General features: G+C 37.8%; 1 protein-coding gene across 1 annotated transcript; it reads left to right on the top strand.

Moving 5' to 3' along the window:
• Window positions 1-10,150: 10,150 nt before the first annotated feature.
• On the top strand, window positions 10,151-13,855 carry LOC110803620 (probable GTP-binding protein OBGM, mitochondrial). Its single transcript, XM_022009144.2, has 5 exons — window positions 10,151-10,424; window positions 11,917-12,019; window positions 13,032-13,280; window positions 13,518-13,580; window positions 13,679-13,855. The coding sequence occupies exons 3-5, from the start codon at window positions 13,203-13,205 to the stop codon at window positions 13,853-13,855; spliced, it is 318 nt and encodes a 105-aa protein (XP_021864836.1). The 5' UTR covers window positions 10,151-10,424; window positions 11,917-12,019; window positions 13,032-13,202.
• The last annotated feature ends 9,114 nt before the right edge of the window (window positions 13,856-22,969 follow it).

Below are 22,969 nucleotides of genomic sequence, written 5' to 3'. Positions count from 1 at the left end.
CTTGTACAAATCATAGCATACATGATGGATCCAATAGCCGAAGCGTATGGAATTCCACTCATCTTTCTACGCTCATCAGATGTTTTGGGACACTGATTCTTGCTTAGATATATGCCATGTGACATGGGTAGATGGCCTCTCTTGGCTTCCATCATATTGAACCTAGCTAGCACTTTGTCAATGTAAGTGCTTTGGCTTAGTCCAATCATCCTCTTAGATCTATCCCTATAAATCTTGATGCCCAATATGCATGTACTGTGCCTCTCCTAAGTCCTTCATTGAGAAACACTTCCCGAGCCAAGTCTTTACAGACTCCAACATAGGAATGTCGTTTCCAATAAGCAGTATGTCGTCAACATACAAGACTAGGAATGCAATTTTACTCCCACTGACCTTCTTGTATACACAAGATTCGTCCTGATTCTTGATGAAGCTAAACTTATTGACTGCTTCATCAAATCGTTTATTCCAAATCCTTGATGCCTGCTTTAGTCCATGGATGGACTTCTTAAGCTTGCATACCTTTGCTTGGTTCTTTTGATCGACAATACCCTTCGGCTGTGTCATGAACACAGTCTCTTCAAGAACACCGTTCAGGAAGGCAGTTTTGACATCCATTTTCCATATTTCATAGTCATGAAACGCGACAATCGCAAGGATTATCCGAATAGACTTAAGCATCGCGACTGGAGAAAAGATTTCATCGTAGTCAACGCCGTGAACTTGCCTGTAACATTTTGCTACCAGTCTAGCCTTGTATATGTATACAATTCCATCTTTGTCTTTCTTCAATTTGAAGACCCGTCTGCATCCGATAGGTGTGAACCCATCCGGCAAATCAACCAAATCCCAGACTTGATTTTCAGACATGGAGTCTATTTCAGATTGCATGGCCTCTAACCATTTAGTGGAGCTTGGGCTCGTCATAGCTTGCTTGTAAGTCATAGGTTCATCACTATCCAATATGAGAACGTCTAAGTTTTCAGTCAAGAGGACGCCTGTCCATCTGTCCCGCTGAAAAATAGTTCTATTTGACCTACGAGGGGCAACAACGTTTTGAGGAACTACTCCCACTGGCTCTTCTAAAGACCTTGGAGGTTCATCAACCTGAACTTCTTCTAAAGAGTTCTGATTTCGTTGCTCGTCTCGAATCTCTTCAAGGTCTATTATTCTCCCACTTGTCAATTTGGAAATATTATTTCTTTCCAAAAAGACACCGTCACGAGCAACGAAAACCTTGTTGTCTGACTTGTTGTAGAAATAATACCCCATAGTTTCTTTTGGATACCCAACGAAGAAACATTTGTCAAATTTAGGTTGTAGCTTGTCCGAAATTAATCACTTGACATATGCTTCGCAACCCCAAATCTTCAGAAAAGACAACTTTGGAAGTTTCCCAGTCCATAATTAGTATGGAGTCTTTTCAACAGCTTTTGACGGAGCACGATTCAGTGTGAGTGCTGCAGTTTGCAACGCATGTCCCCAGAACTGTAAAGGAAGTTCGGCCTGACCCATCATTGACCTGACCATATCGAGTAAGGTCCTGTTTCTCCGTTTCGACACTCCATTCCATTGAGGTGTCCCTGGAGCAGTCAATTCAGAAAGAATACCGCATTTGTAATACCTCGTATTTTTATAATATTTATAAGTATATTTTATTATATTTATAAAGCATTTTACGATTTATTAGCATCTAAATAATATTTAAATGTATTTTATTTAAATGTACTTTAATTAATTAGAATATTTATTATTTTAATTAATTACGAAACGAATTTAAATTCTTGAGTCGGGAAATTAAATGGGTTGAAAATGATTTTTAAGGCTTCGGGTTTTTAAATGAAAAGTCCAATTCGTTTTATTAAACCAGCCCAATCAGAAGAGTTTAATTTAAATCCTAAGTTAGCCAAATCATTTAATCCCCTAAGCCCAATTCTAATTTCCTAAGCCTATCCCATAAATACTAAGGAGCCTATAAATAGGACTCCTCATCATTAAATGAGCCCCCTAAAATTCATAAACCCTATTGTTGCTTGCTTGCCCATCACTCCAACTCCCTCTCTTTTCCTCTCGTCCGCACGCCCGCACGCACGCAGCCCGTGCTCGTGCTGCTGTTCCTCGTGCTGCTCGACCTCATGCCCCAGCACTCGCTCCCTCGCTCTCGCTCCCTCTTCGCGCGCGCCCAACGCCGACACCCCCTTGTCTCTCGCTCTTTCTCTCGCAGCCCGCCCAGCCAGCACGCATAGCTGCTGGTGTTGTGCTGCTGTGTTGTTGTTGCTCGTGTGCACCGCACACCCCTGCTCTCTCTCTCTCTCGCGCACAGCGCCGAGCGCTCGCGCCCTCCCCCATCCGTCCCGTGCGCTGCTGAGCCTGCCCCTCGCCCGCGCGCACGCACGTCGAGTGTGTGTGTGTGTGTGTTGTTCTGTCATTCGTTCAACTCTTTTCGCCCAATCACATTAATTCGTGGTTGTTCCGTGCTATCGGCCGGATTGGTATAATTCTCTTCTTCCTTACCTATTCTATTTAAATTCCGTATTTTAAATTATTATATTAATATTGTTTTGAGTAATTAAATGTTGGGAACCGGTTATGAATACCGTGGTTTGAGGATTTGCGTGTTGTGATTCATTAGGTTTGTTTTAATTATTAAAGGATGAATTTTCAGATTTGTTTATTGAATAAAGCATTGATTTTTATGATAATAAACTAGTGTTATTGGGATTTTCAAGTTAGGGCTTTAACCTAGACCTAATGAGTCAATTGATTAGCATAATTAGGTGATGATTTTAATTATGATAATCAATTATATTTTCAGATTTGAACAAAGGGTTAAAGTGTGATTTTTATTGATTTTAAAGGCGGAAAAAGTATGTTTTTGTACTAGGGATTGATTTTGCAAATTGAGACGATTTTATTATTGAAAAACGATTGAATTCTAAAGTTTAAAGGAGGTTTTAAATTCTATAAAGTTGCTGAAAATTTAATGAACATGGAAATAATTTAAGTTTCATTATTTTGATGATAGGAGGTGATTTCTAGTTGAGTGCTCGTTATTGCAAAGTGGCCCCTACGCTTAGGTATTCAAGGTACGTACAAGTCTAGGGCGACCACACCTTTTGTCAATGACATTACATGATTGTTGATGATGTGAATTACATTATGTGGAGTCATGTTTATTTTGGTGAACGAGCATGTGATTTGTGATGTTGGATTTATTGGATTAATTGTTGAACAAGCATGTTGGAATTATTATGAGTATTGATTTCATTGTCAATCATGTTGTTCAATATTTATGCATGTATGGTTTATTTCACATGCAAGGGATTAATTATTTATTTGTATGCTATTGTACGGGATGTCTAGCATACTTTGAGCCAATTATTCGTACTTCATTGTACTATTTATTTTACCACATGTGAAGGGTTAGCTCACGTAAGCCACCGCACATGTAGGGTTCAGTTGGGAATATTTATGTATGAAATGAATTAGGATTTGTCGTGCAAGGGCACAACCCTCATGTTAATGTGCATGATGTGGAGTCTCACCTTGGTGAGGAGGAGCATGGTAGTAATATCACAAGTGTCTTTCCTTGTTGATCACAAGTCCTAAAGCATTTAAAATAAGATTGTTTTGGTTGTTATTTATAAATTGTATGTGTGCATGTTGGTGAGTCTTGATTTCGCCTTTAATAAAATATTAATAAATGTAAAGTGCAACCAGAACAAGCTTCAAAACTCTTGGAACGTATATGCCTTGAGTATGAACAATGGGGGGAGTCTTGCCGGAAAGCTCGTACTCCTACTAATGATACAAGACGTTGTTTCATTTATAATATGCGCAGGAATTCCGTCGGTATGGCCCGACACTCGGTATGGCCCGATTTTATTATTTATTATTTGGTGTATGGTTGGCTCCCATCACCTTTTCCTTTATGGAACTTTCTTTTGGCCCGTTCGAAGCTTATTCTAATTAAATTGTGAGTCAAGAGTCGATTCAAGAGTCGAACCTTGTATTCATGATTTGTTGTTATTTGTTTTATGGCTTTTGCATGATGATTAGTACTTAGTGAGTGATGCATTTTTTAGTTTCATTCACTCTATTCTTGTAAGTACTCAGCTTTTGCTGACTACGTGCTTTGTGTTTCTTGGTCATGGCCTTTTCTCTAATGACCCTATGATGAACTATCATTTGCACTTGCATTGATGGGGAGTAGAATAATATAGCAGGTTGGTAGATCGGAATCATGTGGCTTGGGATGATCGAGAGAGTTGCATGTTTTCGTACTTTGAAACTATTTAATAATACTTTAATTATGTTTGAAATGTTTGAACTATTTATGTTTTGGTTTTGGGCCGTTATGGTTCCAAATTGCAGGAGGCCTCAGTATTACATTAATTATGTTTTTAAAAGTTAGTTGACATTAATTTCCGCTGCGTAATTCTGGTACTAGCCTTAACCGTTATCACGGTGGCGGTAATACTTTAGTAATTCCTTTATTTTAAGTTGGAAAATGGTTTTATAAAAGCAAGGAATTATTAGGGTGTTACAAAGTGGTATACTAGAGATTAGTTTCATTCCTTCTTTGTAGTAAGTAATACTACAAAGAGGTAATCGGAGACTAACTCTTCTTTGTAGCAATTCATACTAGAAAGTGGTATTTGCAGAGCTCTAGTTTGAGAGCTGCTTTGCATTAACTAATAGTGCAAAGTGGTAAATCCTTAAACTACGATTGCGGAGCTTTAGGATTTTCGAAAATTAATTTCCTAAAGTCAAAACGTATTATTTTGAGTACTCAATATTTTAAAGGTCAAATATCAATTATTTTGGGTCGTTTGAAATGAGTTGAAAAGTTGGATTATTACGTAAAATTAATTAATTTTTCCGAAATTTTTTTTATTATTCGAAAATTTCGAAAATAATTCGAATTTATTTTAATAATTTTGGAAATTATTTTATTTAAATATCCGAATTATTTTAATTATTTACATATTTATTTATTTATTCGAATATTTTTTGAATTTATTTTTTTTAAAAAATTTCGGATTTCTTTTTATTTTATTTAAATTATCCAAAATTTATGTATTTATTTATTTAATTAATCAATAATTCTTATTAATTTTCGATTTTAATTTAAATAATTTCAACTAAGTTAGGAGTTATTTCTTAATTAATTTTGAAAATTAATATTATTTTCAAGTGAGAATTGGGTAGACTAAGAAGGGCATATTAGTCTAAGAATGCATATTATGTGATAATGTGATTTATTAATTGCCATGTATATGTTCTGACAATGTTTTATCTTGCTTTATGTGATTATTTGCATCATATTTCATGTTGAGCATATATTTGTGCATTGAAATTGTATGGCTCCACGAACTATTTATTGTATCCTTTTGGGGTTGGAATTTCTATGGAAACGCGTTAGTATGGCTCCACGAACTATTTATTTGGCTTCGACCAAGAATATGCCCCACCTTAGGCACAAAGATATGATGGCTAGTATGGTATACATTGTTTACCCCATAAGAACCCTTACATAGACCTCAAGAACAAGTTCAGTGACATGCATTTTGGTGATGGTACCCCTAATTGGTACAAATATGGGACTAGTGATGGTAGGTGGAAGTATGATTCTGAAGTTCTTGCTACTATCTTAGAGGTTGCAGAAAATAGCTATGAGGATGGGAAGTACTCTGCAGGTCTAGGTATGGGCTATGGAGGAATAGAAAGTGATGGTGAGGATGGCATGATCCATGATGAGAAAGCTAGTGAGGTTGAGGAGGATAGTGATGATGATGTGGTAGAGATTGAAAATCCTAACCCTATAGTTCCTGAACCCACCATTGAGATATCCAGTGGATCTGAAGATGAGTTTGAAGAGAATAATGTGGTTGATAGTGAGCCACGGCAAAACGATGAGGCTCTGGATGAAGACTCGGATCCGGAAGAAGACTTGGATGATCCTAATGATCAAGACTTTACTCCAGAGCAATACAAGGAAAGAAATGATCGTCGTGATGACGTTAGTCTCTAGAGAAATGTAATCCTTAGTTTTATATTTCGTTGATTAATAAAGTGGCAAAGCTACTAATTATGGTTTTAGTTTTATCATAGTTGGAGAATAAATGCTATGGCATTAGTGGATGTAAGACTTACTCATTGGAGTTTTAATAAAAGAATAGAATTTCCGTTTTCGTTATCCTTTAAGTTCAATTCTCAATTCTAAGTCTTGTGGGTATCGCAATGGGATTACTTGTTATTTCTTCAATGAAATTTTATGTGCAAGGTGGTCTAGTAGCAACCATCTAAATTTACTTGCATCGAATAGTGGGGTGAGAAGGCCCAAGAATGGCGCCAACTCTTCCCCTAGGTTGCGCCTAAATGTGTTCTTGTTGTGAGTAGGTTCGTTGTTGAACTGGTACCTTAGTAATGTCATGTGCAACCAATATTAAAGTTAGCCTTTTTATTTATTCAGGAGAAGGGATATGGCTAACCAAGAGATTTCTGAAGTGGTTAGACAACTAGCTTAGGTAGTTCGAGACCTAGCTCAAACCAGAGCCAACCCAGTGCATGATCCGGCTGGGGAAATGTTTAAGAAAATAGCTCAAAGCAAGCCTCCACTCTATAGCGGAGAGATTGACCCCAGTGTGCTTGAGAACTGGTTGAGAGAGTTTGATAAGATCATTGTAGCTGTGAATTGCCCCGAAAACCTTAGGGTGAATAGTGTTGTGTACTACCTGAGAGGTAAAGCTGATTTATGGTGGCAACGATGTGAAAATACCCTTAGAGCCACACCTAACTTTGGATGGGAAGCATTCAAAACTGCACTAAGGAACAAGTTTTACCCACCTTATCTGAAGAAACAAAAGGCGCAGGAGTTCATTGAACTCAAAATGGGAGGTCTGTCTGTGACGGGATACTATTCTAAGTTTATAGAGCTGTCTAGGTTTGCACCTGAAGTGGTGGCAATGGAAGAGCTCAAGGCTCAAAGATTTGAGAATGGTTTGACCATGGACTTACAGCTGTTGTTGTCTGGAGAGACCTTTACCTCATTAGACACCCTGTACGGAAAAGCTGCTCACCTGTATGGGTTACAGCAAAGGAAGAATGGTAGTGCTGAAAAGAGCAAGGATGGTGGAAGCTCGAATCAAGGGAATAACCATCAGAATCAGGGGAATTTTAAGAAGCACAAAGGAAATGGGAATTTCCAGTTTAGGGCTAACAATTCAGTCTGGAAGGAATGGAGTACGGACCTACGAATTTGGGCGCTGTAACATGAATCACCCTGGAAAGGATTGTGATGGAAATTTGGTGACTTGTAGATTCTGTCAAAAGTTAGGCCATAGGGAGTATGAATGCTATTCTAAGAATGGAAAGCCTAACCAAGGTAACCACCAAGGCAATAGTCGGAACAGTCAGAACCGAAATGGGGGAAATGGAGGTGGAAACCAAAGGAACCACCAAGGTGGTAACAATAGCAACATCAATGGCAACCACCAGAACCATGGAAAGCCTGGAGGAAACCAACAGCTGAATGGGAACCGAAACAACAATGGGAACACCAATGGAGGTGGATATAACAAAGGAGTTGCCCAAGGAAAGTTGAATGTGATATCTAGGCAAGAAGCGGAGACTTCCTCTGACGTCATAGCGGGTACTTTTTCTATTAATTCCGTTTTAGTTAAAGTTCTATTTGATTCTGGTGCGACTTATTCTTTTATATCAGTAGATGATTTGGGGAAACTAGGGTTGAAAGAGCCTGAACCAATTGAGGTACCTATAGTCATACCTACTGGTAGTATAGTGAAGTGTACCAAAATTCATAGAGATGTGCCTTTGACCATAGCCAAGACCGTGTTCTTATGTAACCTAATCGAATTTGAGTTAGGAGAGCTAGATGTAATTCTAGGAATGGATTGGTTGGCCAAGTTCAAAGCCAAATTAGATTGTGAGAAGCAGAAGGTTCACTTGACGTCTAGCCTAGGCAAAGTAGTGTCATATCGTCGTTTTGGTAAGCCTAAGAACATAGGAATCATCACGGCAATGGAACTCATGAAGCTAGTCAGTAAAGGGAACCCAGCCTTCTTATGTAATGTGAGAAACCTAGAGCATGTGATCAAGGATCAGCCTGAGGATATTGCAGTAGTTAATGAATTCCTTGATGTATTCCCAGAAGAGATCCTAGGGATGCCTCCCAATCGACCTATTGACTTTACCATAGATTTAGTGCCTGGAACCGCCCCTATTTCAAAAGCACCTTATCGAATGGCTCCAGCAGAAATGAATGAGTTAAAAAGCCAACTAGAGGATCTATTGGAGAAAGGTTATATTAGGCCAAGTGCATCGCCTTGGGGAGCACCAGTTCTGTTTGTGAAGAAAAAGGATGGAAGTATGAGGTTCTGTATAGACTACAGGGAGCTAAATAAGGTCACGATCAAGAACAAGTATCCATTACCTAGGATAGAAGACCTATTTGACCAACTGAAAGGAGCTAGAATCTTTTCAAAGATCGATTTGCGTTCGGGTTATCATCAATTGAGAATCGCTGATCACGACATACCAAAGACCGCATTCAAGACTAGATACGGACATTACGAGTTCACTGTTATGCCTTTTGGGTTAACCAATGCCCCTGCAATATTTATGGACTTAATGAACCGTGTATTCCATGCCTATTTGGACACGTTTGTAGTGGTTTTCATAGATGACATCCTAGTGTATTCAAAGAGTGAAGAGGATCACGCGGAACACTTGAGATCTGTGTTGAGTACCTTGAGAGATAACCAATTGTATGCCAAGTTCTCAAAGTGTGAGTTTTGGTTGGAAAGAGTTGCATTTTTGGGACATTTTGTATCTAAAGAAGGAGTGGCAGTTGACCCTGCTAAGATCAAAGCTGTTAGTGAGTGGCCTACACCCAAGAGTGTGACTGACATTCGTAGTTTTCTGGGATTAGCTGGATACTATAGACGCTTTGTGCAAGACTTCTCTAGGATAGCTAAGCCCATGACTACCTTGATGAAGAAGGAAGCAAAGTTTGAATGGAGTGACCAGTGTGAGGAAGCATTCTAAGACTTAAAGACGCGACTGACAACCGCGCCAGTGTTAACCTTTCCAGATGAGAGTGGTGCGTATGATGTGTATAGTGATGCCTCTAAGAATGGTTTAGGGTGTGTATTGATGCAGAACGGGAAGGTTATTGCGTATGCGTCAAGGCAATTGAAGTCATATGAATCCAATTACCCTACCCATGATTTAGAGCTAGCTGCTATAGTGTTTGCATTGAAGATATGGAGACACTATCTGTATGGTGTGAAGTGTAGGATATTTACGGACCACAAGAGTTTAAAGTACATCTTCACACAGAAGGACCTGAATATGCGCCAACGAAGGTGGTTGGAGTTAATTAAGGACTATGATTTGGACATCCAGTACCATGAGGGAAAAGCCAATGTAGTTGCGGATGCCTTGAGTAGGAAATCAAGTCATAGTGTTAATGCGTTAGTAGTTGCTAACGAGCTGTGTAAGGACATGCAGCGTTTGAACCTGGAAATAGTGAGTGGTGAAAGCCTTGAGGGAATGATGAATGCCTTAACCATCCAGCCGTCAATATTTGATGAGATTAGGGAGAATCAGCCTGGTGATGTAAAGTTGGAGCGAATCAAGGAAAAGATTTCGCAAGGTAAGGAGTTAGAGTTCCGAATCCATGATGATGGAAGTTTGAGGTACAAAGGCAGGTAGTGCGTGCCTCAAAAGTGTGGAGAATTGAAAGAGAAATTGATGAAAGAAGGGCATAATACGCCATATTCTGTGCACCTAGGTGGTGACAAGTTGTATAACACTACTACAAAAATGGGCAAAGAGACCCTTAGCAAAAGACCCGTTGATCGACATAACGGGTCTTTTTAATATGAGAGATATAATATTATATATAACGGGTCTCTTATGAGTTAAAGGGCCCACTTAAAATTAGAGGGAAAAATAAAGAGACCCGTCATCTGAATTAATGGGTCTCTAATGTATAAAAAAGGTCCTTTTTTACGTGAAAAAAAAATGAAAAACACCAGAGACCCTTGATTTAACAAAATGGGTCTCTTATATATCATATGACCCACCTCCCATACAAATTAAAGTAAAATAATAATTAAAAAAAAAAAAGTAAAATGCGGAAAGACCCGTCGTTTAATCCAACGGGTCTCCACTTTCATTCATTTGCCCCCCAAACCTTCGCTAAACTGCTAAACCAAAATTCACCCTATTGTGTTTGCCTCTTTCTTCTTCCTTAGATTCAAGAGCTAGGTTTCAGGAAAGACAACCATTGGCGAACTCATGGACGAACTCACCACCACCGGCGAATTGCACTACCACCGGAGAACTACCGTACCATCGGCGACCTCACCATCGTTGCTAGCGAACTACAAATTTAGGTTTTTTTTTTCTCAACACTCTCTTCATTCTCTTCTTCTCTTTAATTTTATTTTTTGAATTTCTGAATACCTTGTGGGTTTATTCGATTTTCGATTTCAATTTGTAATTTCTGCTACAAGATTGGGGTTTTTTTCTTCTGAATTTTTCAACTTCAATTTCTCCTACGAAGTTGGGTTTTCCCCCCCTGAATTTGTGAAATTTCAATTCCTGAAATTTTGTGTTTAAATGTTCATGTAATTGCAATTGTGGGTTAGGATTTTTCCAGTTTCACGGGAAAATATGATTTCCACCTTGTCATGTTTACATACTTGTTCTACACGGGGACATTTTGATCAGCAATATGTTTCTGGGAAAATGCTTTTGTTGTACAGACTGCAGAATGCTTGTTCTGTTCCTCTTCTCCTTTTCCCAGTAAGATTAAAAAAAAGAGTCGAATGAGAAAGAGTATTGCAGTTGATAGACTGAATAAGTTCTTATGTTTTCTCCAAATTACATTATCTATTGTATTTTCCCTTTGAAAAACAATAATATGGCTTCAACATGTGTAAACCTAGATTAATTGTATGATTCTATTACGGTAAGAAAACATACTCGTCTTTTATCTTTTAGGAAAAAAAGCATAGAGCTCGGGGTTGAGAGTTTCAGCATAGAGCCCTGTCTTCCTTCTTTTCTTTTCTTTTTTTTACAACATTGACCTTTGTTGATTTTAATTTGTCTTCTTCGACCTGATCTGATAGTCTATTGTTGTGGCAGTGGCCAATAATATGTGTTCATTGTTGAGATGCAATTCCATGTCCATTTTGATCTAATTGGTTCAAATGTGTTGTATGATTTGAGTTTAGTTGTTTGCTACTGTGTTTTTCTGTTGAAATGTGCCAGGAAGAAATTTTGGCATTGCTAAGTTCAAACACTGTCATTCCCTTAAAAAAAAAAGTTCGAACACTGTCTTTGAAGTTCAGTTAAACCTTTTCTTGTGTCTATTTTTCAGCTGTTGTCAGATCAAAGTTTTGTTCTTTGGCATTCTGTTTATGTAATTTTGCAGTTTATGACTTTTTCCGATTGTAATCTATCATATGGACTCTGTACTGACAAGCATATACATGTGACACAGTGAGGCTATCTTCTTTTCTCATCCTTTCCCCTGGAGTTATCTTCTTTTTTGGCTCATTATGAAAATGAAAATATAACTTGAAATATGTATGATTGAGATGTGGGGACAAGTGTAGGTTAATACCATTGGATCTGTTTTAATTTCCTTGGTTGCTGCTTACTGTTATGAGTAGTCGATAGTAGATCTGCTATGTGTTTGTATTCTGGAAGTGTTTCCGTTGTTGCTGCATTATAGGCAGTCGATAATAACACTGCTACGTATTTGTGTTCCCATTGTTGCTTCTTACTAATATAGGCAGTTGATAGTCTCTCTGCTATGTGTTTGTTTTCCGTTTCCATGGTTGCTTGATATATAACTTATATTTTTCCTATCATACTCAGGTTACTTCAATAGAAAAGGCTGAATATGAGAAAATCTTAAAAGGCGCTGACAACAGAAGATAGTACCAATCTGTCTCGTTCGGCAAAAGGCTACAATCATAAGGTAGTTTCTTGTTGTTTGAGAAACTTGCAGATTGTTTCTTTTACTTATCTAAGAAGAATTGGCTGCCAATAAGGGTGATTAGCGTGTGATGTGTGGCTAGAGTAGTGCCTGCTTTAGATGGATGTAATGTAGATGAATGTGGTGATAGGCTTTTCGACGTTGAGTCGTTGACAAAGTATAAAATTCTTCCCTTCAGTGTGCATTTCACTGATCTATAAACCCCTCTTAGCTGAGTTAATTGGTGATATAATTCTATTTGTTATATGCATATGAAATTGAATTTAAATGAACAAGCTCAGGAGGTCCATTCCTGTGTTTCAAAACTTGTTAAAATATAAGATTTGCTATATATTTATGTTGTGAGTTGTGACGTTTAAGTGTAAGAAGATCCTAAAATGTAATTTAGCTTAAGAAAGAACATCTTTACCTGATGTTGTTGTTTGTTGATTTAGCTTGCTTAGGAGTTAATTGCATGAATAGGTTTTTGAGGACTAATGTGTCCAGTGGCAAAAAGCTTGGAGGAATCTGTGGAATAATGCAAGGCTTAGCTCTAGTAGTTAAATCGTATGATATTTAACTGTCTTATGTGCTTCGTGTTTCTTTTCCACATATAAGCTGCTTGTTGGATTCTCAGATCATATTTAAAATAGTATTGTTATCTTTATTCTTATGTTCTTGTTTGCGCTTTGCTGTAAATTTGAATCATTTGGAGATGAGTACTGCTTGGAGGCTTTCCTAGATTGAAAACAGAGCTTGCTCGATGTATTTCCCTATTATGTTTGAAATTCTTTTTCCTTTTCTATGTCAAATGTATTTTTCTCAAGGTTTTTGTTTTTCTTCCGGATGCTCAATACTTCATATGAAGTATATCGCAAGGATACCAACAGGGACTTGTTTAATTTATTCATTCACATATAACATGAAGCACTACATCATTATATTATGGCTATGAAGAAACTCTCTCAGGCTCAGATTTCATATTGAGTTTGTTTTGTTGTTAGGATCCTTTCAGTTTGCTGGTATTGCTAGTTTCTTGAATCCAATCATCCATTTTACCTATCAAGGTGTGATTTCTTTAACTAGCTTAGGTGAGCAAAATCTTCTGACCTTCGTTCTCCTCTTTCATTCTAATTTACTATAATTTTATTTCAAGAGCGTAGAATGGCTGACCGGTTTAGATTGCATGTTAAGGGAGGTGACAGTGGAAGTGGGAATGGAAGTTTGTGACGTAGTTGAACTGATCGGTATGGCAAGCCTGATGGTGGGTTTGACTCTAACTTGATTTCAGAATGATTAGTGATTTCACTTTTAATGGTGATCACCTTCTAATAGGAATCATAGTTTTACCGATAACACAATCTATATTCCCCTTATTTTACAGGTGAAAAGGCGGTGATGTGATTAACATCGTATTCTATGTATCTGCTATTGCTGTATTTTAGGTCATGGAACAATTAATTCATTCATTATAGATGATATCCTTGTGGCTAATTTGCAGAATGGACGATGGGGTGGGCATGGTACTTCAAAGAATAAGATCGGCAGCCGTGGAGAAGACAAGGTTATAATATTTTAGCCCTTTAGTTATTGGTCATAGTTGTTTATTAGTATTTGTATGTTTGGTGTTGGTTGATTGATTGCTCAAGTCTTGTTTCACAGGTTGTGCAAGTTCCTGTTTCTACTGCTATCTATTTTGTGGAGAGTGAAATCCCTTCAATAGTGGAGAAGTCATCTTCTGTGATTCACCCTTGGGATCTTCCAGGTATTTTTACTTCTGATCTCCTTGCATCTGATCAGCTATCCACTTTTAGTTTGTGGGAGCCGGATATGGATTAGGTTGAGGAAAAGTGTTTAAACCAACAACAATTTAGTGAGATCATCATGCATCATTAGATCTGATACAATGTAAGCTCCTGATAAGAGAAGGTTTTTTCTCACTTGTTTAAGTGAATTGCATCTGCAGCATGGTACACTTCACATACTTGATTCCTTTCCCTTCAGCTTCTTGTAAGACTGTCCATTCTTTGTGATGTGTGGTAAACACCATACCTCATCATCCAAAGACGTATTTTCTTTCTTTTGATAAGCTGAATGAGCAAATTAACTTACTCAGCAGCTACAAAGGATACAGAAGACAAGACGAGACACCAAATCCAAGTAAACACAAAGACAAGACACCAAATTTTGCTCCCTTCCAAACACATAAAGGTGAGATACACTTACACTCACCACGACGTTCTTTCACCTCGAAAGCTTCACTTATTCTCTCGCTTATTATTTTGTCGTCCAGTTTATGTGTTGGTTTTATCTGCTCACTGAATACTTTGTAGTCAAAACCCAAAGACTTGTCTATTTTGTTCTCATCTCATCCCTTTACAATCTTATATAGAGACCAATCTTAAGCTATATACTATAATCCAAGATTTCAGCATAACATATTTTCTTATCATAGGTTTATTTTAATACCCTATTGCAATTTTTTTGTGTTTTAAATAATGTACTTTGTATTCATATTATTTTTTAGTGTTTGATAAGTTTGAATTATAAAATTCTTCTATTCCACTTCCTCTCCTCACTTGCGCTATCTCTGGTGTTTCTTCTTCTTCTTCTTCTTCTTCTTATATCAGTAGTCCGACTTCATTGCACTAAACTGTATTTTGTCAAATTTGACTAAGTTTGCGCTTGTAGCTAGCTTCTAATCACTTAATTAATGGTTTAACTCAATTTTCTATTAAACTGTGTTAGCTCAATGCGCAATATATGATTAAGATTATTATCAGACTGTAAAAATTATATATTTGATATAGTTCGGAGAATTTCTTTCTTTTCAAACAAATACTAACTATGCATTTGCTTAAATAATAGTACTAATTATTTTTACTTATTTACAGTTTTCTCAAGAAACTTATTCATCGGAAAATGTGGATGAGGTTAGAGACGTGTGGGTCGAGTATTTTCTCAAGCAAGATGAAGACGAAGACGAAGAAAACAAAGATGTTGGTATGGAAATAACTCCATGAGTTTCGATTCCAGTTATTGGTAAATTGGTGTGAATGATTAGATTTTAGAACCTTTTGTTTTACGTTTTTGGAAATTATGATGTCAAGCTTTTACGTTTATGGAAACTACAGTTAATGTAAAACTTTTGCGTTTTGAACATTATTTATTGGAAATATATTTTTGGTAATAATATGGATTATTATGGAATTGTTAATGAATTAATACGAAATGGTATAGCAGCAGGTGTAAGTTACAAGTTTAACACGACTTCTGAATGCAACAGGTGTAAACACGTTTAACAGCAGGTTTAAAGTTTAATAGCATCAGGTTTAAGTAAACTACAGGTTTATACCTGCTATTATCTAATGTGTTTTTAAAAAATATAAATGAAAAAAGACCCGTTATGTATAAAAAGAGCTCTCTAGTTATAATACTAAAAAATTTCAAAGAGACCCCATATCTGAGATATGGGGTCTTAATTTCGTGAATAAAAAAATTAAAGAAATTCAAAGAGACCCCCTATCTTACCTATGGGGTCTGAATATTTTTAACAAAAAGATCCCATATCTCTAAAAAGGGGTCTCTTTCCCCTCTAAAATATTTTTGACAAACTTTATATAAGAGACCCCTTTTCTTACGTAAGGGGTCTCTAGCTTTTAACAAACAGACCCCCTCTAGGAGAGGGGGTCTCTTTTAAAAAGAGACCCCCCCATATAGAGACCCCCCCATATAGAGACCCCCTTTAAGGAGGTCTCTTCGGCTATTTTGGACGGGTCTCTTTGCCCATTTTTGTAGTAGTGTAAGGACTTGAAAAAGGTCTATTGGTGGCCAAGGATGAAGAACGAAGTGGCTGAATTTGTGGCTAGATGTCTGACTTGTCAGAAGGTTAAAATAGAGCACAGGAGACCTCAAGGAAAGGTCCAACCTTTAGAGATTCCAAGCTGGAAATGGGAATGTATTTCTATGGACTTCGTCACTTGTTTACCTAAGTCAAAGACTGGGAATGATACAATTTGGGTGGTGGTAGATAGGTTGACTAAGTCAGCAGTGTTTATACCAATGAACGAAACCTGGAAAATGGAACAACTTGCTAAGGCCTACATTAAGAAATGCTGTGAGGTTACATGGAGTTCCTAAGGATATCGTATCAGATAGGGATTCAAGGTTTCTTTCGAATTTCTGGAAAAGTGTGCAGAAGAGCTTTGGTACGACATTGAAAATGAGTACAGCCTTCCACCCAGCCATGGATGGACAAACTGAAAGGACTATCCAAACCCTAGAGGACATGCTTCGGGCATGCGTTATTGATTTCCAAGGACGTTGGGAAGATAGCCTAGATTTGATTGAGTTTTCCTATAACAATACTATCATGCTAGCATTGGAATGGCACCATTTGAGGCTTTGTATGGACGAAAGTGTAGAAGTCCACTTTGCTGGAACGATATTAGTGAAACCGTAGTGTTGGGACCTCAAATGATAGAGGACACCATGAACCAAATCCGAACCATCCAATCAAAGATTCAAGCGGCGCAGGATCGCCAAAAGAGTTATGCAGACTTGAAACGTAGGGATAAAGAGTTCAACATAGGTGATAAAGTGTTGCTCAAAGTGTCACCAATGAAAGGTGTCATGATATTTGGAAAGAAAGGGAAGTTAAGCCCTAAGTACATAGGCCCATATGAGATCTTAGAAAGAATCAGAAAGGTAGCCTATAGACTAGCCTTGCCTATGGATTTGCATAGAGTGCATAATATCTCAGTTGAGTTACGGGGTCGTAACTCGTGTCTTTTAAGGGGGGTAGAGTGCGGTAGAAATTCGCGCTTTTTACCTTGTTTTCCCCTATTTTATGCTCAATTTAGTGCTTTCTATTGAATTTGCACTTATTATTGTCATGTTTAATCATGTAAAGAGTATAGCAACTTAAAATTTTTGTAAATGAACGTATTGAAAGTCTCAGAAAGTCTCAAGTTTTGAGTTGAATTTTGATTTCCGAACCCAAGTTTCGGGACGCAACTTCTTTTAAGGAGGGTAGACTGTAATACCTCGTATTTTTATAATATTTATAAGTATATTTTATTATATTTATAAAGCATTTTACGATTTATTAGCATCTAAATAATATTTAAATGTATTTTATTTAAATGTACTTTAATTAATTAGAATATTTATTATTTTAATTAATTACGAAACGAATTTAAATTCTTGAGTCGGAAAATTAAATGGGATTCAAATGATTTTTAAGGCTTCGGGTTTTTAAATGAAAAGTCCAATTCGTTTTATTAAACGAGCCCAATTAGAAGAGTTTAATTTAAATCCTAAGTTAGCCCAATCATTTAATCCCCTAAGCCCAATTCTAATTTCCTAAGCCTAGCCCATAAATACTAAGGAGCCTATAAATAGGACTCCTCATCATTAAATGAGCCCCCTAAAATTCATAAACCCTATTGTTGCTTGCTTGCCCATCACTCCAACTCCCTCTCTTTTCCTCTCGTCTGCACGCCCGCACGCACGCAGCCTGTACTCGTGCTGCTGTGCGTCGTGCTGCTCGGCCTCATGCCCCAGCACTCCCTCCCTCGCTCTCGCTCCCTCTTCGCGCGCGCCCAGCGCCCACACCCCCTTGTCTCTCGCTCTTTCTCTCGCAGCCCGCCCAGCCAGCACGCATAGCTGCTGGTGCTGTGCTGCTGTGTTGTTGTTTCTCGTGTGCACCGCACACCCCTGCTCTCTCTCTCTCTCGCGCACAGCGCCCAGCGCTCGTGCCCTCGCCCATCCGTCCCGCGCGCCCCAGCGCGCTGCTGAGCCTGCCCCTCACCCGCGCGTCGAGTGTGTGTGTGTGTGTGTTGTTCGTTCGTTCGTTCAACTCTTTTCGCCCAATCACATAATTCGTGGTTGTTCCGTGCTATAGGCCGGATTGGTATAATTCTCTTCTTCCTTACCTATTCTATTTAAATTCCGTATTTTAAGTTATTATATTAATATTGTTTTGAGTAATTAAAATGCTGGGAACCGGTTATGGATACCGTGGTTTGAGGATTTGCGTGTTGTGATTCATTAGGTTTGTTTTAATTATTAAAGGATGAATTTTCAAATTTGTTTATTGAATAAAGCATTGATTTTTATGATAATAAACTAGTGTTATTGGGATTTTCAAGTTAGGGCTTTAACCTACACCTAATGAGACAATTGATTAGCATAATTAGGTGATGATTTTAATTATGATAATCAATTATATTTTCAGATTTGAATAAAGGGTTAAAGTGTCGATTCTTATTGATTTTAAAGGCGGAAAAAGTATGTTTTTGTACTAGGGATTGATTTTGCAAATTGAGACGATTTTATTATTGAAAAACGATTGAATTCTAAAGTTTAAAGGAGGTTTTAAATTCTATAAAGTTGCTGGAAATTTAATGAACATGGAAATAATTTAAGTTTCATTATTTTGATGATAGGAGGTGATTTCTAGTTGAGTGCTCGTTATTGCAAAGTGGCCCCTACGCTTATGTATTCAAGGTACGTACAAGTCTAGGGCGACCACACCTTTTGTCATGACATTACATGATTGTTGATGATGTGAATTACATTATGTGGAATCATGTTTATTTTGGTGAACGAGCATGTGATTTGTGATGTTGGATTTATTGGATTAATTGTTGAACAAGCATGTTGGAATTATTATGAGTATTGATTTCATTGTCAATCATGTTGTTCAATATTTATGCATATATGTATGGTTTATTTCACATGAAAGGGATGAATTATTTATTTGTATGCTATTGTACGGGATGTCTAGCATACTTTGAGCCAATTATTCGTACTTCGTTGTACTATTTATTTTACCACATGTGAAGGGTTAGCTCACGTAAGCCACCGCACATGTAGGGTTCAGTTGGGAATATTTTATGTATGAAATGAATTAGGATTTGTCGTGTAAGGGCACAACCCTCATGTTAATGTGCATGATGTGGAGTCTCACCTTGGTGAGGAGGAACATGGTAGTAATATCACAAGTGTCTTGCCTTGTTGATCACAAGTCCTAAAGCATTTAAAATAAGATTGTTTTGGTTGTTGTTTATTAATTGTATGTGTGCATGTTGGTGAGTCTTGAGTTCGCCTTTAATAAAATATTAATAAACGTAAAGTGCAACCAGAACAAGCTTCAAAACTCTTGGAACGTATATACCTTGAGTATGAACAATGGGGGGAGTCTTGTCGGAAAGCTCGTACTCCTACTAATGATACAAGACGTTGCTTCATTTATAATATGCGCAGGAATTCCGTCGGTATGGCCCGACACTCGGTATGGCCCGATTTTATTATTTATTATTTGGTGTATGGTTGGCTCCAATCACCTTTTCCTTTATGGAACTTTCTTTTGGTCCGTTCGAAGCTTATTCTAATTAAATTGTGAGTCAAGAGTCGAGTCAAGAGTCGAACCTTGTATTCATGATTTGTTGTTATTTATTTTATGGCTTTTGCATGATGATTAGTACTTAGTGAGTGATGCATTTTTTAGTTTCATTCACTCTATTCTTGTAAGTACTCACCTTTTGCTGACTACGTGCTTTGTGTGTCTTGGTCATGGCCTTTGCTCTAATGACCCTATGATGATCTATCATTTGCACTTGCATTGATGGGGAGTAGAATAATATAGCAGGTTGGTAGATCGGAATCATGTGGCTTGGGATGATCGAGAGAGTTGCATGTTTTCGTACTTTGAAACTATTTAATAATACTTTAATTATGTTTGAAATGTTTGAACTATTTATGTTTTGGTTTTGGGCCTTTATGGTTCCAAATTGTAGGAGGCCTCAATATTACATTAATTATGTTTTTAAAAGTTAGTTGACATTAATTTCCGCTGCGTAATTCTGGTACTAGCCTTAACCGTTATCACGGTGGCGGTAATACTTTAGTAATTCCTTTATTTTAAGTTGGAAAATGGTTTTATAAAAGCAAGGAATTTACAGCATTCTTTTAGATGGTCATCAAACTCGTGGCTAAGATATTCACCTCCTCGATCCGATCTTAGAGCTTTGATTTTCTTGCCATGTTGATTCTCTACTTCATTTTGAAATTCTCTGAATTTCTCAAACGATTCAGACTTGTCCTTCATTAAGTAAATATAGCCATATCTACTGAAGTCGTCCGTAAACGTTATGAAATAGCTGAACTCACCTCTAGCTTACGTACTCATAGGCCCACATACGTCCGTATGTATTAGCCCTAGTAGTTCGCTTGCTCTTTCTCCCACCTTTGAGAAAGGTTGCTTTGTCATTTTGCCAAGTAAACAAGATTCGCATTGATCAATCTTCTCTAAGTCGAATGATTCTAGAATTCCTTTCCGTTGAAGTAATTCCATGCGCTTTATGTTTATATGGCCTAATCGACAATTCCACAGAAATGTGAGATCCGAATCACCAGTTTTAGCCTTTTTGGTATTTATGTTGTAAATGTTTTTGCTCGTATCTAGCATATAAAGACCGTTTTCTTGTTGTGCTGAACCATAAAACATTCCATTCAAAGCAAAAGAACAACTATTGTCTTTAAATTGAAAACTAAAACCTTTAGAATCCAAATTTGAAACAGAAATGATGTTTCTTGTGATACTAGGAACATAGTAACAGTTTTCTAGTTCCAAAACAAACCCACTAGGCAAAGAAATAAAATAAGATCCTACGGCTAATGCAGCAATCCGTGCTCCATTTCCCACGCGTAGATCCATCTCGCCTTTAAAGTATCAAGCTTTCTACTTCTCCTTAGTCCGTGCGAATTGGAACATAAGTGTGAGCCACAACCAGTATCTAATACCCAAGAAGTAGAATTAGCAAGATTACAATGTATAACATACATACCTGAAGGAGAAGCAACGTTTCCGTCCTTCTTCTCTTCCTTTAGTTTGGGGCAATCTCGCTTGTAATGACCAATTTCATTACAATTGAAGCATTGCGATGTAGATGGAGAACGATCCTTCTTCATCTTCTTCTTGGATGGCGCCACTTGCCTTCCTGAAGTAGATGGAGATGCACCCTTGCTTTGGATCTTCCCCGGAACCTTTTTCTTGATTTTCTTACTCTTTACTTTTAGCGATGCTTTCTTATCACTTACAAAGTCCAATTCGTACTGATGAAGCAAGTAAATTAGTTCACTAAGAGTATTCTCCCTTTTCATGGAGAAATAGAGTAGTTTGAATTTTTTATAACCAGGGTGAAGAGAATTCAAAAGTATTCCCGCAGCTGCAGAATCTAGGAATGGATCACCATGTAACTCAAGCCGGTTGAGAAGCCCAACCATTTTCTTTGTATGAGTTCTGATTGGCGTCCGTTCTGTCATTTCAAGATCAATGACCCTTTCCCTTTCTTTTTGTCTTTCGACGTCAAAGCAACAACCCAGTGGAGCAATAAGCTTTAGATCCTCAAATGAATTTACCAATTCAAAAACATTTTGGTCGACATGTTGACCACCATGTTGGAATCTACCACGACATATATCCCTAAGATGCCTTAGGAGTGCCCATGGCTCGTATGCAACGAACCTTGCACTCCAATCATTGGGGATAGAGCCAAGAATAAGATCCATCACTAGCGACATGTGGTTCGCCCACGCACAATGCTTTTCTGGAGTCATATCCTTTGAGTAATAGCTGGGGATGGGATGGTCGACTACATATTCAATGTTATTCCACCCGAGGACTTGCCGAAGCTTCCTCTCCCAATCAAGAAAGTTTGATAGGTTCAATTTTACATCCAGAATTTTAGTTACTTTGAGTTTTGTTTTGATCGCGGCCATTTTGATTACTACAATCGAAAATAATTTGCAATAAATAACCATTCATACAATTCATTGGTTAGCGTGCATTTGTTTATTTGGTTAGTAATGTTAGCATTCTCTCAAACTTGTTCCATAATAAAGGCCCATTTCTTGAGTTTCGTAGTTTCATTTTTCATATTTCGTTTTCTTTCTTTTCTATTTACTTTTCCTTTCTTTCTTTTTCTTTTCTTTCTTTTTCTGTTCTTTTCTTTTCTTGGTTTGTTTTTCATTTTAGGTCTTGCCTGGATTCAAATTTTTGGAAGAGTTATGGGTGATACTCTTTGGAAACCCTTGCGAGATCCCACTCGCCCTCATGAGCGATTGTGGAGTTTAAAGAGCTTGTTGCATGCGCTTAAATGCAACCGTGATTCCTACGAAAGTGAGTTAGTGTGCCTTCTAGTAGTTCTTATTTTCATAGTTTTAGATTTTGAATAATGGCTCATTCTCTCCTATTTCATGCTTGGTTTGCTAGGGACTAGCAAACGCTTAGTTTGGGGGAGTTTGATGAGCGGCATTTATGTCGCTCTAGGCCTAGGATTTTATAGAACTTTATTATGCTTTTTGATAATTTTGTATAGTTTTGTTTCATTTTTATCCCCTTATTCCATGTATGAACTTTTCAGGTAAAAATGTTGGAAATGATGGAAAAGACTTGAGAATTGCTCGAATTAAGCCCGTTCGATCGCACAGAATTTCTGTGTGTTCGCACGGGTCAGCAGAGTTGTCTCCAAAGTCAAGCAGGCTCGTGCGCTCGTGCTCCAGGAATGTGTGCTCGCACAAAATCGAAAAAACGATGCAGGAACTATTTGGGATTTCGTGCGATCGCATAGAAGAAGAGCCCGCTCGCACGGATTTTTGGTGGGCTCGCACTGAATTTCCGTGCGAGCACATGAATATTTCTAAGAATTTGGCTAAGTCAGGATCGTGCGACCGCACGGATTTGCAGCTCGATCGCACGGGTCCAAGAGAGAAATTCGTCGCTGAGCTCGCTCGCATGGAATCACAGCCCCCTCGCACTGATGCGATCGCAGCTGGGTATGCCCGTTCGCACGGCTGCGCCGGATCCCCTTTTCGAGTTTAAACTTCTCATTTTTTAGGGGATTGTATAAATAGAATTTCGTAGCATTGTTTCATTTAGGCTTTCAT

The sequence above is a fragment of the Spinacia oleracea genome, chromosome 5 (genome assembly GCF_020520425.1).
Source record: "Spinacia oleracea cultivar Varoflay chromosome 5, BTI_SOV_V1, whole genome shotgun sequence".
Classification (NCBI taxonomy): Eukaryota; Viridiplantae; Streptophyta; class Magnoliopsida; order Caryophyllales; family Amaranthaceae; genus Spinacia; species Spinacia oleracea.
The sequence above is the reverse complement of the archived record's forward strand: the minus strand, read 5'-3'. Positions and strand labels throughout refer to the sequence as shown.